The sequence below is a fragment of the Lycium ferocissimum genome, chromosome 9, assembly GCF_029784015.1.
Source record: "Lycium ferocissimum isolate CSIRO_LF1 chromosome 9, AGI_CSIRO_Lferr_CH_V1, whole genome shotgun sequence".
NCBI classification, from domain to species: domain Eukaryota; kingdom Viridiplantae; phylum Streptophyta; class Magnoliopsida; order Solanales; family Solanaceae; genus Lycium; species Lycium ferocissimum.
The window spans coordinates 36809006-36825739 of NC_081350.1; the positions used below are offsets into that span (position 1 = coordinate 36809006).

Sequence of the window (16734 nt, forward strand, 5' to 3'; positions counted from 1 at the left end):
GTGCCAAAAAAGTACTCATTAAGTATCTGTATATTTAAGTGGGAAAAAAGGCGAAATGCATTGCCTCAGTTGGCGAAACATCTCATCATGTGTAAGTCGCTAATTTGTTACAAGTGTGAAATAGATCAATTTTTAAGAAAAATATAATCAAGCAAAATAAATTGTATTTTTTTTTTTGCGCTCAAGATTACCTTTGAAATCATTATTTAGGAATTCTGAAGATGAAAAGAAACTAAGTAGGCGTTTGGCCTTGAAAACCAACTATTTTTCATTTTATTTGGTATTTTGGAGTTAGAGTTGGAGCTGGAGTTGGAGTTGGAGTTGTATTTAGTTAAGGTTTTTGTAAAGAATAATTGGTTGTCTGAATGTATCGAAAGTGAAAAAGATTTTTGGTGTTTTTTCAAATTTCAAGTTGTATTTGGAATTTCCATGGCCAAATGGTAATTTCCAAATAAAATGAAAACGTTTTCCAGAAAAAGTGAAAAAATTTCCTCGCCAAACGGGCAAAGATTCATGTTTGTGTAAACAACAGAAGTATGAACTAGTAATGAACTTCGTCAATTGATGACAAGTATCAAATTTAGATTATAAGGATCACAACTTCATCTATCAATGACGACTATTGTTAGAGGACAAATATATAATTTTTAGATGACAAATGCGTCAACACTTGCATTCGTAAAGGTACGCACCATTCATAGTTATCCGTACGACAGTAATTCTCAATTTGTGTGTCGTTGCAATCTCTAAAATCATTCAAAATATGATTTGGTAGATAGACGAAACTATTATTTATAGAGTTTGTATTTTATGCACTAATGATAAAAACACATATTTTAATGTTATTATGTAACTTAAATGTAACACCATATAATTATATGCATAAATATTTATTAATAACCTTAAACTAAATAATAAATAAAAATATTCTAAATATTAAATTACGTTGATAATGTAAAAATTCATTAAACTTTGATTATAGTAACTAATTAAATCCTTATAAATATGCTTTTTAACACCTCCCTTCGGTGAGGAGGGGGTGAATTAGCAGAGTATAAAAGATTGGTAAAAATTTATCTGTAACATTTGCAGTTTATACAAATTACTAGATGTTTTATTCAAATTGATTTATTATGTGTTACTTGAGCGGAGGATCTGTCAAAAATAGTCTTTTTATTTGTTCGGCATAGTCTCTACTTTCTCCATACCCGCATGTGGAAATACATTGGATATGTTATTGTTGTTGTTAGCAGTAGTAGATGCTTGACATATTGTTGTACATAATATTCTTAAATTAAACATGATTAAGTAATATGCAAGTTTTACCTCATTAAATCATTGAATTACACTCACTCCGTCTTAATTTAAGTGTCTTATTTTTTTTTTCTGGTATGTCCAAAAAAGAAAGTATGTTTATATATAGTAAGTTGATAATTTAAATATCATACCTGACAAGTTTAAAATTATAAGATTCGAACGACATTTCAGTACATTAGGCACATCTTTATTTTAGAATTACAAGATTCAAAAATTTCGTTTTCATTTTCTTAAATTTTGAATGCCTAATTAAATTAAGATAATTTAGAACGAAAAATTTACATGATATTCGATGTGGTTAAGTATTTATCAAAAAGATTTGGCACATAAATTGTCATCAAATACATCATTTTGTACCAATATTTATGATAGCCAGTCTTGTCATAAGAAAGCAAGAGGGACCACTGTAAAAACAATGGATAGCGCCGCACCTTTTAGTTCCCCGTGCCACATTAGCCATTCTTTTTCATTCAACCTGAAATACAGTACTCACGCCAAAGCTCAACACAACATAAATAATAAACAAAGAAAAATTAAAGAAATGGGAGTGATAGAGTTGTAGTAGCCGCCCCAGTACACCAGAAAAAACATCAAAATCATTTTGGTGACACCCAATTGATTGCTATATATATATCTTGAAAAGTTTCTTTCAATTTCCAGTCACTTCTTTAGAACAAACAAACCCTACAATTTTTTTCTGTTTACTGAGCCAAGGTATCTGTTTTTGCCACCTTTATGCTGATTTTAGTTAGTTTTGTTAATCAAGATTCAATTTTTCTGCAATACCCATGGTTTTTTCTCTGTTATTGTTGCATGGTCTGTTTGTTTTTGTCACTTTAAGTTGGTTTTGTTAATCAAGATTCAATTTTTCTGCAATACCCATGATTTTTTTGTCTGTTATTGTTGCATGGTCTGTTTGTTTTTCCCACCTTTATGCTGTTTTCAGTTAGTTTTGCTAATCAAGATTCAAATTTTCTGCAATACCCATGTTTTTTTCTCTGTTATTGTAGCATGTACTGTTTGTTTTTCTCTCTTTAACTTGGTTTTGTTAATCAAGATTCGATTTTTCTGCAAAACCCATGATTTTTCTTAGTTTTTGTTTCATGGTCTTGTTAGTTTTGTAGTAATTCTTGTTAATTGCCTCATGGGTGTTGATGGTATTGATCAAAGATTTGAATTTTATACATGTGGTTCAAGTAATCTGAGTGCATTGACTGGATTCAAATGTGAATGACACACATACCAAACTAGAAAGAAGAAAAAAATAAATGCTTTATAATGTGCACAATACTTGTATCATAGACTAGACTGCTATACAAGTTTCAGTTTTTATAGTTCCTCCAAGTAATTTTAAGTGTCAAGTGAAATGGCATTGTGTAAGATTGCATTTAACGATCTGGGATCCAAGCGTAATAAATTCAGCATAGCAATATCAAGCCACATTTTCTTTATTGTATCCGTATAGATATGGAATGAGAAGGGGGGAGTGTACAGTATGTAAAATTGTAGATCGCTGTGATGATTTTTTTAATTATTGTTATTGTGATTCAAATCTTATGTTGCTTCTATAGTACATATTAACGCTAATATCCATCCCTATTGGTGATTGAATCTGCTGGATAGTTGGGTTGGCCCTATTCAATTGTATACAACTATGCTCATGCTTCACCAAGAAGCGAGAGGTTTATCTTTCTGTGTGTCATAGAATTGGTATAAGAATAATGCTGTGTTTTTTCTACCTGAGGCACTAAATTGTTGTGTTCAATTTGACGGGCATTCTAATTTGTACAACACTATTTTATGTTAAGACGTCCTGAAAGGTTTGGCACTATTTCACTAATGTCTTCATTATACAACTTCTACAAATCTCAATAGTTCAAGTTTATTCAACTAATCAAGTAAATTTCATTTGATGTTTCCCATCAAAAGTACTATTCTATTATTATTTTAATATCCTCTTCTGTTACTAATTAATACACGTCAATCTATAATCTGAATTTCGTGTCCACTCAAATGGTATAACATTCTTGTTAAAATTTGTTGACATCAGTTCCTCCTGTGTTTTTCAGGTACAAAGCATGGCCTTGATGTCTCAGGCAGGTTCTTCACATTGCATTTACTCTGAAAAGATAAGATGTATAGGTGGGAATAGCAACATCACGAACAATGTGGAGATGTTCAAGATGAAGGAGATATGTTCTTCTTGGAATTCCTCAAGACGAGTGCAAGGGAATTATTTGGATCGTATAGGAGTGGAACGTAGACGAGGACACCTGGCAATTGTTGCTGCAAGTCCTCCAACAGAGGATGCCGTTGTTGCAGCAGAGCCATTAACAAAAGAAGACCTTGTAGCATATCTTGCTTCTGGATGCAAATCCAAAGAAAAATGGAGGTTCGAAGTTAAGCTCTTCTTAATTTGCTTAAATTTTAGTTGCATATGGTTCACCAAAAAGATGAATAATCAGTTTCTCGTTTGTCCTTTATAAGTAGATTTGTTTGTCACTCTGACTATTTAGAAGGCTATAATGATACCTTAATGAACTGAAGCGGATAAAGCTCAGGATTTCTCTAATTTGAATCAAAAGTTGCTTTTTGCTCTCCGCCTATGAAAGCTGGTTACATTCAATGTCTCCTACGAGGTTGTCTTAAAGTCTCACCACATATGCCTTGATTGTCTTTCAAGTATCTTGAGTAATTTATGGATCAATCTTCATCACTCGTGTATTTTTGTTATACAGCTCATTTGTTATGCAGTTGCTCTTTCTTCAGCTTCTGTTATAGTGTCTGAATTCTGATACAGTAAATGTATTTTATACTTTTCGTATGTCATTATTGTGGGTAAGTTTTCACTTTCCATTTCAAAAATAAGTTCTTACTGTCATGTCTTTTAAAATGTGGGTACGACGGAATTAGGACTTGATACTGGTCTTCTTGATTGAACTAACAAGTAGGCCATTTGGGCAATTCAATAACTGGAAACAGTAATGTATTTCCTAGGATGCTGCTATTTGTAATTTTCTTGCAAAAATTTGAATTGTTGAAATTTTGGTACTAAAATATATGATGCTGGATTTTGGGAGCCATTTTCCGTGGATCGGGTATTTTTGCATAAATGTGGTAGCTAGGATTCTGTTTCACAAATTATTGGGATATCTCATTTTACTTGACTGTGCGTCTGGATTTAAACTAATATTAATCAGTTCAACTTTTCTTATTCTGTGAAAACTCAATGAGCAGGATAGGCACTGAACATGAGAAGTTTGGTTTCGAGTTTGGAACTCTGCGACCCATGAAGTATGAACAAATAGCCGACTTACTAAATGGTATTGCTGAGCGGTTTGATTGGGAAAAAGTACTGGAGGGTGACAAGATTATTGGCCTGAAACAGGTAGAACGTGAACTTGGTGCCATGCAAACTTTAAATATTCTAGAATGGATAGAAACATAATTTCCTGATTACTTTTGTTCTCAAGTGTAAGTCTGTAGTAACTGTTCAGACTTTACATTAACATAATTGGTGGTTAAATTTGCAATGCCTTCGCACAGGGAAAGCAAAATATATCATTGGAACCTGGTGGCCAGTTTGAGCTTAGTGGTGCACCGCTTGAAACACTGCATCAAACTTGTGCAGAGGTCAATTCGCATCTCTACCAGGTTTGTACTTTTGAAACTCCATTAATTTTCTTTTAAATGAAGTATTGGGTAATTAGGTTTTTTTGAACTATAAACTGCTCTAGGGAGGACATGTAAGCCAAATTTAATTATGGGATAACTTGGCTTGGAATAAAAGGGAATTTTATTTTTTTGAGTTAGAGAAATCCTAGCAATGTGTCGGCCACTTTTGCTTCAGGAGTTGGTTGGTGACTTATTACACTAGAGATTCGAGTTCTGGTACTTCTCAACAGAGTCTTGAATTGTATTAGAACATCTTGCTGCAAAATAACATTGCTGGGGTTCAAGGTAAGTTAGGACTTCCAAACTGGTCTTTCAATGACCATTTGGAGGCAACATAACAGAAGCTATTCATCTCAGCTTTGACATTTGTTTTATCTACCTCAACCTTTCCCAAGCAATCTTATCACCAAAAGCAGGGTTCCACGTATGCTTGTGGAGATTCTTGGTCTCATATCTCTTCTTTTCCTCGCTTTAACAAAGAGTATGAGCATTGTCCTTTAACATGTTGATAAACATATCCTTTCTGTTGGTTGAACATTACTGAAACTGCAAATGAGCTTGGAGGTCAACTTCAAGTGAGTTTGACATTGTGTTTCTTAGATCATGAAAGTTCATTATTTTATTTTTTTCTATTGATACATCAGGGTATTATAGTAAGCACCCAGGCATCTATACAAAGATCTCCAAATAATATATATATGTATATATATACAAACAGAATTATTTGCTCCAAAATACATATATACGACAGCATAGTTCTCTTAAGCTTCCAAGAAACTTTCTACCAATCTGGTTTCTTGGATTGTCTTAACTACCTTTTGAGGTCTTTTTGATAATCAGTAAGATCCTGCATACTCCTTCTGTCCTTGATCTTCAATTTCTGGAGCTTTCTCACAGTATGTTCCTTGATAGTATGCTTGCTGAAGGACGTAGGTCCTTCCTCCCCCCAACCCCAGGAAAAGCTGCACAGATAAACTTTAAAATTTTGCTGAGTTGTAAAAGTTTTCACTTAATGGCACAGGTTAAAGCTGTCGCAGAGGAGATGGGAATTGGATTCTTAGGAATTGGATTCCAGCCAAAGTGGGGGATGACAGATATACCAATAATGCCGAAGGTAAAAACGATATACTGATCGATGTTGTAACCAAAAAATTTGTTTGGCATGCTGGTACCTTAGCATCTTATCTCTTTGAGACTGCTATTCAACAGTGAAAAGATGTTAAAAGCTTTGTACATGAGCATTTCACATATTGGTTCAGCATGTCAAGTGTTGTAGAAGTCTGTTTCTATCGCAATTTCATGGTTCATTACAGTGCAGCCCGGTGCTCAAACTCTCTGATCCCATCGCGTTGCAACACGTCATCTTTTCACCAACAAACCTCTCAGAGATGCCTATTTCACTTAGTTATTTTTGAAGTGAAATTTCTTTCTAAGCCTCCTGATGATCATGAAAATGAGGAATAAGTCTTCTTTGTCTCATCATCATTGATTCCGTGAGGCAAAGAGATGACAGATGAGATATTGTTCCAGTGATCACTTATGCAGATTGACGGTTCAGATGTTGCTCGTCCACATTTTATCCCTTCTCTAAAAGACATAGAGGAGATGTAAATAAAGGTGTAAAACTTTCAATTTGAGCTAATCATTCATCATCTCCATTAGGCAAATTTTGGTTAATAGCAAGAACAGCAAGAACAGCAAGAACAACATACCCAGTGTAATCCCATAAGTGGGGTCTGGGGAGGATGGTGTGCACACAACCTTACCCCTACCTTGTGAGGGTAGAGAGCAAATTTTTATTAATAGCAAAGTACGTAATAAAAGAACGAAGGGAATGAAACTTGATGATCTTCTTGTAGTGGTTAGGTTCTGTTGAAACAGTGTTTGATTTCAATCCAGAAGGAAGAGGATTTTCAAAAGCTTAATTAGCCATTCTGCTTGGCACAGTACATTGTAGTTAGGAAGATGGTGGATTTTCCTATTTGACCAATAGGGTAATGAAGAATATATGGCTGTCAGCATTTTTATCTCTGAATTGACAGTAAGTGAATTGTAAACCCGATCCTTGGACCAGATCTAATAATTATTTTCCAATAATTGAAAATTGTTAATAGATCTTACCTACCCTTTTTATCCAGCAGAGTCTTCACAATTTAGAATCGCAAATAGTCTTTCCCCACTCTACCCCACAAAGGTAGGGACAAGGTCTGCATACATCCTACCCTCCCTAGACCCCACGTGTGGGATTACACTCGGTATGTTGTTGTAAATAGTCTCCCCCCACTAGTTTATTTTGATGCTCTTTACTTATTTATAACTAAGCTAGAATTGTGGTATGTTGTTTTGATTTGCAGCTGTAATTTAAAAATAATGTTTGCACCATTTACTGCTATTCATATTTTATACTATATGCAACATCATGTTCTCCTCACACCTCAACATTATTTGTGCTGTCATCTGGTTTTTAGCTCTGAAAGATATATCTAATTTTTGCTATTTTCAAGTATAATTTGACCTCTGAGATCTGCAACCAGCTGGTATTTTCACTGACAAAGTACTTTGACTCAGGGGAGATATGAGATTATGAAAAATTACATGCCCAAAGTTGGCTCACTTGGGCTGGATATGATGTTTAGAACATGCACTGTTCAGGTAAGCGAAATGATTTTGTTTTCCTTCCTTTATTTCCTTTCATTTTGATGGGATGTCATTACTCTTTGGCTATTGGACTGTATACCCCTGTGCATTCAAAAGCTATATTTAACTCTCTCTTTTTTTTGTGTGTGTGTGTGTCCGGGCTCCAAGTCATGCCCTGCATCGTAACATGCATTAGTAAGTAAAACCAGTATTTACGAATATGTTGTTGACAGGTAAATCTGGACTTCAGTTCTGAAGCTGACATGATCAGAAAGTTTCGTGCTGGTCTTGCCTTGCAGCCTGTATGTAACCTTTGTCCTTTGTGTCCTTTCTCATTCTACATGAAAGTTTATGTAGTTATCTGACTATATAATGAAACAGATTGCTACAGCTCTCTTTGCAAATTCGCCCTTCACTGAAGGAAAGCCTAATGGTTATCTCAGCATGAGAAGGTATGTGTATTAAACTACAGTTCTTGTTGTCTGAGGACTATAATAAGAGTTGTACATAACAAATCTTTGTTTGTTTCACCAGCCACATTTGGACCGATACAGATAATAACCGCGCTGGGATGCTTCCCTTCGTCTTTGATGACTCTTTTGGGTAAGCTTCTCTTATTTTGGAAAATTCTTATGGTTTCTTGAGTCATGACATATTACTTCCTTTCTTCAGTCAAGATTATGTTTGCTAAAGTTGGAGGTCAAATAGTAGGGCCATTAGGAATCATATTAACGTTTTCTTTTTCTCGTGGTACTTGTAAGATGAATCCCTTAAACTGCTTATATGTCTAACCTAATTCTTCTAAAAAAAGAACATTCAACCTTTTTACTTATAAAGAAAAAGGTAATTCAACTTATACTATTTAACCACATATGTTGCGCTGGTGCATAATATATGTACTTGTGACCACATGGAGGAGACATTCCTGTTTACTAGCAATCAACTTCACTTTTTGAATGCTGACTTAAGGTTCATTACAGCCATTTATGCGTTCACAACTGATTTTTAGCTGGAATTGTGTGTTCTTCTTTTTTGTTACCCTTGCTGCTGTGGGACAGTCACCTTTGAAAGGCTTCTTTATTTGTCAGAAGAAAGCATGTTTCCTCCTCGTGGTCCTTTGGTTATATACTTGTCCTACATTATATACTTGAGTTAGGTTCAGGAAATGGATAGAATTTATTGAAGTTTGAAATGGGTTGTCCTAACCTGCTTTGAGGTCTGTTGTTCAACAGAGTTACGCAATGGGTTAAAAATCAATGAAAATGTGTATTTAGTGTTAATGAATTCACTCTTTGTCATCTCCAAAACTTTCATTGTTAAACTTCATTGTCACAACAACCACTTACTGTTTTAATGGGCACAGGTTTGAGCAGTATGTGGATTATGCACTTGATGTTCCTATGTATTTTGTCTATCGGAAGAAGAAGTATGTTGATTGTGCTGGATTGTCTTTCCGGGTATGTTAATTATCAACATTACAGATTTATAAATGTCATTCTCTTGGTACTTATTTAACAACATTGTTGCAGGACTTCATGAATGGAAAACTTCCGCCAATTCCCGGTGAATATCCTACTCTTAATGATTGGGAGAATCACCTCACAACAATATTTCCTGAGGTATGCGAGCTTCATCCAATAAAAATGTCCTTTACTGTTGGTTCGTCTATGTATAGTTTATGGAAGTTTGAACTTGGGTTGACTTTATCAGGTCAGACTCAAAAGATATCTGGAAATGAGGGGTGCTGATGGAGGGCCTTGGAGAAGGTTGTGTGCACTGCCTGCATTCTGGGTATGAAAGCTGTTTCTCTAGAGCTCATGATGTTGGTTTTTTTGTTTTGTTTAAAAAATAAAAAAAAATAAAAAAATAAAGAGAAGGAGAAGAAGAAGAAGAAGAAGAAGAAGAAGAAGCTAGTATTACTTTGTGACCTTAGAGATAGAAATAATAGTAGTTGCAGCAAAGTTCTGCTTAACCCCAACCACCTCCAACAGTCAGAAAAGCAATAGGGAAAGGGAGATTGGAATATGGTTGTGCTAACCTCCCCCTCCCACAAAAAGGAACTACTTTCTCTTTGTCCTTTGTAGTGGGACTGTTATTACGGCATTATGGGCTACTTTGAACCAAATAGCTTAGTTAATCTTTCTTTTGATAATTTCAGGTGGGTATACTCTACGATGAGGAGTCTTTGCAAAGCGTTTTGGACCTGACGTCTGATTGGACTGCAGAAGAAAGAGAGATGTTGAGGAATAAGGTAATGTATGCTTTCTCATTGAAGATTATCATGGTGAGATAAATAATCATGCATTTCCTCCTAATATGCAATTAGCTAATACATCCAAGGCTCATTAGTCTGGACTTTGTATTGTCATACTCTTGGAACGGAATGGTACCATCAAATTGTTTTATTATCAAGTAATAAATCCTTTTTTATTCGTTGTTTTTGTTTGCTACCTTCTCTTGAAGTCGAGCCAGGGAAACAGCCACTAATGCTTGCATTAGGGTAGGCTGTCTACATCACACCCCTTGGTGTGCGGCCCTTCCCCTGACCCTGACCCTGCTAATGCAGGGTGCTTTGTGCACCGGGTTTCCCTTTACCTTCTCATGATGTCAAATTTGAACTTCGGAAATTGTTAACATGATTGTGTGAGAAAACATCCAATATCTCTGTTGTAGTCATTACTCATTATTCATTTTTCTTTCTGTTATCTCAGTTTGTTATCTTCTTGATGATTTCAATGTCAGATGTTAGAATTGGTCCTTATGTTCATGCTTGAGAAAAGAGAGAACTGGAATAGGCCTTTATATTTTTATTTTTTTTAACTCTGAAATCCTATCTATATTAAGATATGCTTGCTCTTGTCCTTGTGGATCTTGGACAAGCAATGAGATGAGACCATGGACTTTACATCTGAGAAGCAATTGCATTTGATCAAGTTCTAATTTTCAGTTCAGATTTGTCGTTTTCATAAATCATATGGATTACTAGAGATGATTAATATCGCCCCTTCTAGTAGGTGCCAAAAAGTGGTCTGAAGACACCATTTCGAGATGGATTGCTTAAGCACGTTGCTCAAGATGTTGTCAAGTTGGCAAAGGTGGGTTAAAGCTTCTAATGCTCCATGGCTTGGTATATGTATATTTCAACTTGTTTACTAACTTATTAGTTGCTTTCTGATTTTCAGGAAGGCTTGGAGAGAAGAGGCTTTAAGGAAATGGGATTTTTGAATGAAGTAACCGAGGTAGTCAAAACGGGTAAGTAACTTCCCCTAACAACTTAAAATTTATGTTGAGAGATTATCTTTTTGAAATTGTGTCACTATCTCTTTGCTTGTTCTCTGGATACAACACAATGCCAAAATGATACTCCCTCTGTCCCATTTCACATGTCTTTAGTCTTTCCCAAAAAGAATTACGCATGTCTAACTTGAAACTTCCAATTTTACTGTAAATGACGATTTTATAGCCACAGAAATGTCAGTCTCTCTTTCTTAGATTTTGGATCCAGTCAAATACCGTCAGATGAAGTGGGATCGATGGAGTAATACATTCTTTAAACTGCTAGACCTGTTTAGAATTTCAATTGAACTGTTCTTTGTACCTGACATGCATCAATTATTTTTGTTAGGTGTAACACCAGCTGAGAAGCTCTTGGAATTGTACCATGGGAAGTGGGGACAAAGCGTTGACCCTGTCTTTGAGGAGCTTCTCTACTGAAGTTGTTTGAGAGAGTGCATTTCAATTCAGTCCTTTTCTGTGTTGTAAATGATTTCTCAATTTCTTTTTGAGAGTTATATGAGCCGATTTTGTCTACCATGAGACAAATAATCCAGCTAGCCAGATTAAAATATGTAACATGTATCTATGGACTGAAACGTCATATGCAGCTCTGCCTTTGGGAGATCTGATCAATCTGCTTTCAAATAGCATTTGTATACACTGGGACATACATTTTCCCCACAACAGTAACATAGCCATGTTAAAGAAAATAAATGTACCTTGGCTGACCACCTTTACTTGTTTATGCTTTAGACTCTTTTTCTGCCTCCTCTCTCTCTCACGTGCACACACTATGACGAGCAGTGCCGAGTTAAATTCTTGTAAAGATGAAGTTCCATATGAGGGACTATAACCTGCAGTTAGCAGCAAATTTTACTGTAATTTTAACAGTCCACAGGCCACAGGTAGCAGCTACATTTATTTAGTTACGAGTGCGCGACTTTTGTAGGACAAAAAAAAAAAGTTAAACCAAACTAATACAAAAAAAAAAAAAAATACATAAATAGGATTCATGCACTAATTTAGTGCGTGTAGCTATTCAAACGCAAGTTTACATCCTTTCACGCACAAAATTTGTGCGTGAGTGAGGCTCTGATATTTGCCCTCTTTCCTTGCACCATCTTCAACCATTCCTTTCATTTTCTTCTTCTTATTAATTAGTTTTTTTTTTATTTTTTTTATTTTTTATGGTGAACCTTCAACCATTCACTGTGTATAGTTCATTTAGGGGTCCGGAACCAAAATGATATCAATAAAAATCAAGTGAACCAAAAAATACCCTAAAAAAAAAAAAAAGTTATTTATCGCTTTAGCGCAGTATTTTACTACGCTAAAGATTTTTTTTTTTTCATAGCGTAGTATTTTACTGCGCAATAGCTAATCGAAGAAAAAAATTTGGTAAACTTTTTTTTTTTTTTGAAAATACTTAGTGTTTTTTTCATACTTTAACCAACGATTAGTCGTGTGTCAAGACTAAACATTAATATTTTATATAGAGCACGATATTTTTTCTTACAATAATGTTAATACATCAAGGATACATAGACGTTCGGATAGTCATTTTAGGGGTTGAAAAGGTGCCGAAATAAGTTTTGTTTGAAAAAAACTTAGTGTTTTTCCATACTTTGATCAACGATTAGTCGTGTGTCTTTTCAAACGTCAATATTTTATATAGAACACGATATTTTTTTTGCGTAAATAATGTATTCAATATCATGATACGTAGACGTTCGGATAGTCGTTTTAGGGGTTGAGTGATCAAAAAGTCAAGTTTTTGTTTACAAAAAACTTAGTGTTTTTTTTTTTTTCATATTTTGACCAACGATTAGTCTTTGTTAAACCCGAAACTCTCAATATTTTATATAGAACCGATATTTTTTTCGCGTCACAATAATGTAGGCCCAATACATCAAGGATACATAGACGTTCGGATAGTCATTTTAGGGGTTGAAAAGGTCGAAGTAAGTTTTGTTTAAGGTTTAAGTGTTTTATTTTTTAAGGTTTTGATTTAAGCGTGTTATTTTTTTAATCAAGACATAACTTTATTTTGAATATAAATCTAATTCTAAAAAAATATAAGGTGAAAAACTAGTTGTAAAGTGGTCAAACTTTTAGATGGTCATAACTTTGCGCTTGGTCAAAGTATGGAAAAAAACACTAAGTTTTTTTCAAACAAAACTTACTTCGGGCACCTTTTCAATTCCCTAAAATGACTATCCGAACGTCATGTATCCTTGATGTATTGGCTTTTACATTATATAGAAAAAAAAAATATCGTGTTCTATATAAAATATCGACGTTTTAGTCTTGACACACGACAATCGTTGGTCAAAGTATGGAAAAAACACTAAGTTTTTTTCAAACAAAACTTACTTGAAGACCTTTTCAACCCCTAAAATGACTATCCGATCTATGTATCCTTGATGTATTGGGCCTACATTATTGTTTAAAAAAAATATCAGGTTCTATATAAAATATTAACGTTTCGGAGTCTTGACACACGACTAATCGTTGGTTAAAGTATGAAAAAAACACTAAATTTTTTCAAAAATTCTATATGTGTTTTCAATATTCTTTGTTCACCATAAAAAAAAAAAAATTAAAAAAAAAACTAATTAATAAGAAGAAGAAAATGAAGGGAATGGTTGAAGATGGTGCAAGGAAAGAGGGCAAATATCGTAAGCTATTCACGCACAAATTTTGTGCGTGAAAGTCGAACCGTTATTTTTAGTTTGGTCTTTCACGCACTAAATTAGTGCGTGAATCCTATTTATGTATTTTTTTTTTTTTTTTTGTATTAATTTGGTTCAACTTTTGTTTTTTGTCTACAAAAGTCATGGGTTCATTTAGTTACAAAATAGAGTACCAGCTTCATTCACTGTGCTTGAGCAAGTTAAGTAGTAGGTCTTTGTCATGTCAAAGATTGAAGGGGTGGATACCAGGGGTGATTTGATAAAAAACAAGACTGTTAGCTCTTTCAGTTTATTGAGTTTCATCTTCCTGGAAGTCAAACATGTAAATTTTTGTTCGGAAGAGCTGCAAAGTAAACATCTTTACGAACCTTATCACAAAATAGGAACCAAGATGAGCAGGTGTCATGTCACCCATGAATATAAGTAGGCTCTTATGAAACTGGTGGAATGGTTGAGGTATACGAATGCTAACCCGACACCTCCGTGAGTATAAGTAGGCTCTTGTGAAGTTGGTGAAAGTTAGTGAGATAATCGAGATATGTGAAAATTAACCCGACACCGCTATGAATAAAAGTAGGTTCTTGTGAAGATGGTGGAAGGTAGTAAGTATTTGGTGGGATAATCGAGGTATAAGAAAGTTAACCTGAGACCGCCATTAATATAAATGAAGTGTGAAGTGGAAGGTAGATATCATTGTGAAATAGTTAGAGGTATGCGAAAGCTAACCCCAATTGTACCATTATTTAGAAAATAGCCTTTTCTAAACGACAGATAAGGGTTACAATCAATTTGATTTGTCGTTTGCCCATGCAACTTTTAACAAGTTACACTAAAAAAATGAGTGGATAAAAATAAACAACCCCATAAGTGATATGCAAGGGCATAATGTCATTGAATGGCTTCCCACGACCAGCAGAGAGATAATTCAGAGCTTAGAGGACTTGCAGTTAGGTGCCTAGTAAAAAATTCATGGGCACTCTATTTGGACATCACTATTAACTTAACGGCCAAACGCATTATGTAGGCACTTAAACTTGTCACAAAATTCCTTCTAGGCACCTAAACACAAAATGCTGACATGGTAAAGTAAGTGGTACTCACATCCATTTAGGCGCGTGAATTCATTGGAAATCCAAACTCAAAATACTTCCTGCCGGAAAATGAAAAATGATTGGGTTTTGTTTCCAATTTCTCATGTTGAAACTCTACGTGGACGCAAAATTGACGAGGGTTCATCCCAATGAACCTGAACAAGTCAAATGCATAAAGCGGATTTGTTAGCTACTGTCTAGAGCCTAGAGGATAATATGGCAAAGCAAATGGAAAGAAAAGTAAGAACACAATCACTGGTGGTGGTAGTGAATGACGAAATTGAAGGCGGCAGAAGGGAAGAAGAACCTTTAGTTAATTAACAATATTTTTGACTGATCTATTAAATCTAATTAAAATTCTGGGTGTAGTGTTATAAGAACCTAAAACAAAATACTGGATATAGAGGATTTAGCTGATCAAACTTTATTTAGGATTGAGATTAGTTGATGTTAATTATGCATGCTCCATGAGTAAGAAATTCAAAAGCTTAATTTGTCAAGAGAGATGACGCCAAGGTGTCATCTCTCTTTTTCAGTTTTTTTTTTTTTTTTTTTAAAGTTTGTTCAAGTAAAAGCCAGGTTTCTTCGTTTTATTCGTCACCTGTTATATTATTTATGTGTGTATTACAAGTACCTTAGGGGTCGTTTGGTAGATAGTCAAAATTATCTCGGGATTATAATTTCGGGACTAATTTATCCCATCTATTGGGATTATTTTATACCATTATTTTATATCATCTAAAAGATGGTATAAAATAATCCCAAAGATAAGTGGGATAAGAAGGTATTCTTTTCTTTTGGGATATCCGGCATTAATTTTTTGTACCATGTTTGGTACAAGGTATAAATTTATCCCGGGATAAATTTATACCTTCTATCAAACATGACACAAAAATTATCTTTGAGATATCAAATCATTTTTTATACCTTCTACCAAACGACCCCTTAATGTTTGGCCGATTCAACATTCGTGTTTAAATGACACATAAATTTATAGTTTAAGTGTTCAAATGAAAAATGATATAATTTAGGTGTCTAGAAGAAATTTTGTGACAAGTTTAAGGATCTGCATATATATTTGGCCTAACTTTTAACTTTTTTCTTGCAAGTATGTCGGAACACATATGACTGAAAGTCAGACAAAAATGATTGAATTCAGCTGCATACGGCTGAAGTTCAGGCAAAAAAGACTCAACTTCAGCCGTATGTTCTTAAACATGATCGTATGAAACTTCACACATTGACAAAGTTTAACTTCAGACATGCATGCATGATGTTCCGATATTGATACCTTTGTAAATTTTTACTCTTTGCGGATATGGCTTAAATCGAGACCCGACAATCGGGTATCCGTGTACTTGGGCCTCAGTGCATACGTTAGGCCCAAAGCAACATTTTTTTGCGCGGATTGCCCTTCTTTTGGGGTGGTCTTTAAATTTTACCCCTCATATTTGTGGTCTTTAAATTATAGGGAATTTTACATAAATGACTACACTTTGGGGGTTTAAAATTTGCCATAGCTACGATTTCGCAATATTTACATTTCGCGGCTACGGTTTCTAGTTCGTATTCAAAAAATGGCTCGCCGTATTCATAAAACGGCCTAGTTGTATTCATGAATACGGCGAATAAAAAATTCAAAAATTCTTTTCACCGTATTGAAATCATATGTATTCAACTCACCGTATTTATGTCAAATGTATTTAACTCGGTTGTATTCATCTATAGCTAATTTTACATTGTATTCACTTTATCGTATTTAAAAATCAATGGTATTCAAACAACATAAATACAAAAAATATTGTATTCAACTTGTTGCATACAATTTTTTTTTTAGTGAAACTTAAACGAGTAATACACAAAAAATTGAATACATAAAAAAACTAGATACACTAAAAAATAACAAAAACACTCAAAAAATCGAATACAAAATAATAAAATGAATACAATCTAAAAAATTAACCAAAAAACTCAAAAATAATAAATACAAATGCTCTCGTATCCGAGAAAAGCGGAAAGAGAGAGGTCTAGGACAAAGAACAACA

The 16734-nt window shown here is 34.3% G+C and overlaps 1 protein-coding gene and 1 non-coding gene across 2 annotated transcripts; both read left to right on the forward strand.

The window, feature by feature from the left end:
* Positions 1 to 1767: 1767 nt before the first annotated feature.
* Positions 1768 to 11636, forward strand: LOC132030542 (glutamate--cysteine ligase, chloroplastic). Its single transcript, XM_059420222.1, has 16 exons — positions 1768 to 2031; positions 3387 to 3709; positions 4555 to 4705; positions 4864 to 4971; positions 6014 to 6106; positions 7561 to 7644; positions 7863 to 7931; positions 8011 to 8081; positions 8164 to 8232; positions 8993 to 9086; positions 9159 to 9248; positions 9340 to 9420; positions 9788 to 9880; positions 10644 to 10724; positions 10812 to 10881; positions 11255 to 11636. Exons 2-16 carry the CDS (start codon positions 3396 to 3398, stop codon positions 11341 to 11343), a joined length of 1557 nt encoding a protein of 518 aa, XP_059276205.1. The 5' UTR covers positions 1768 to 2031; positions 3387 to 3395; the 3' UTR covers positions 11344 to 11636.
* Positions 6441 to 6567, forward strand: LOC132032274 (small nucleolar RNA snoR111). The gene has a single exon (XR_009408414.1). It is a non-coding gene; the product is annotated as a small nucleolar RNA snoR111 (small nucleolar RNA).
* Positions 11637 to 16734: the final 5098 nt, after the last annotated feature.

Coding starts and splice junctions, on each gene's coding strand:
- LOC132030542 (XM_059420222.1), top strand. CDS start 3,396: ATGGCCTTGATGTCTCAGGCAGGTTCTTCACATTGCATTTACTCTGAA. Junction 3,710..4,554: donor AAATCCAAAGAAAAATGGAG/GTTCGAAGTTAA, acceptor CTCAATGAGCAG/GATAGGCACTGAACATGAGA. Junction 7,932..8,010: donor CTGGTCTTGCCTTGCAGCCT/GTATGTAACCTT, acceptor ATAATGAAACAG/ATTGCTACAGCTCTCTTTGC.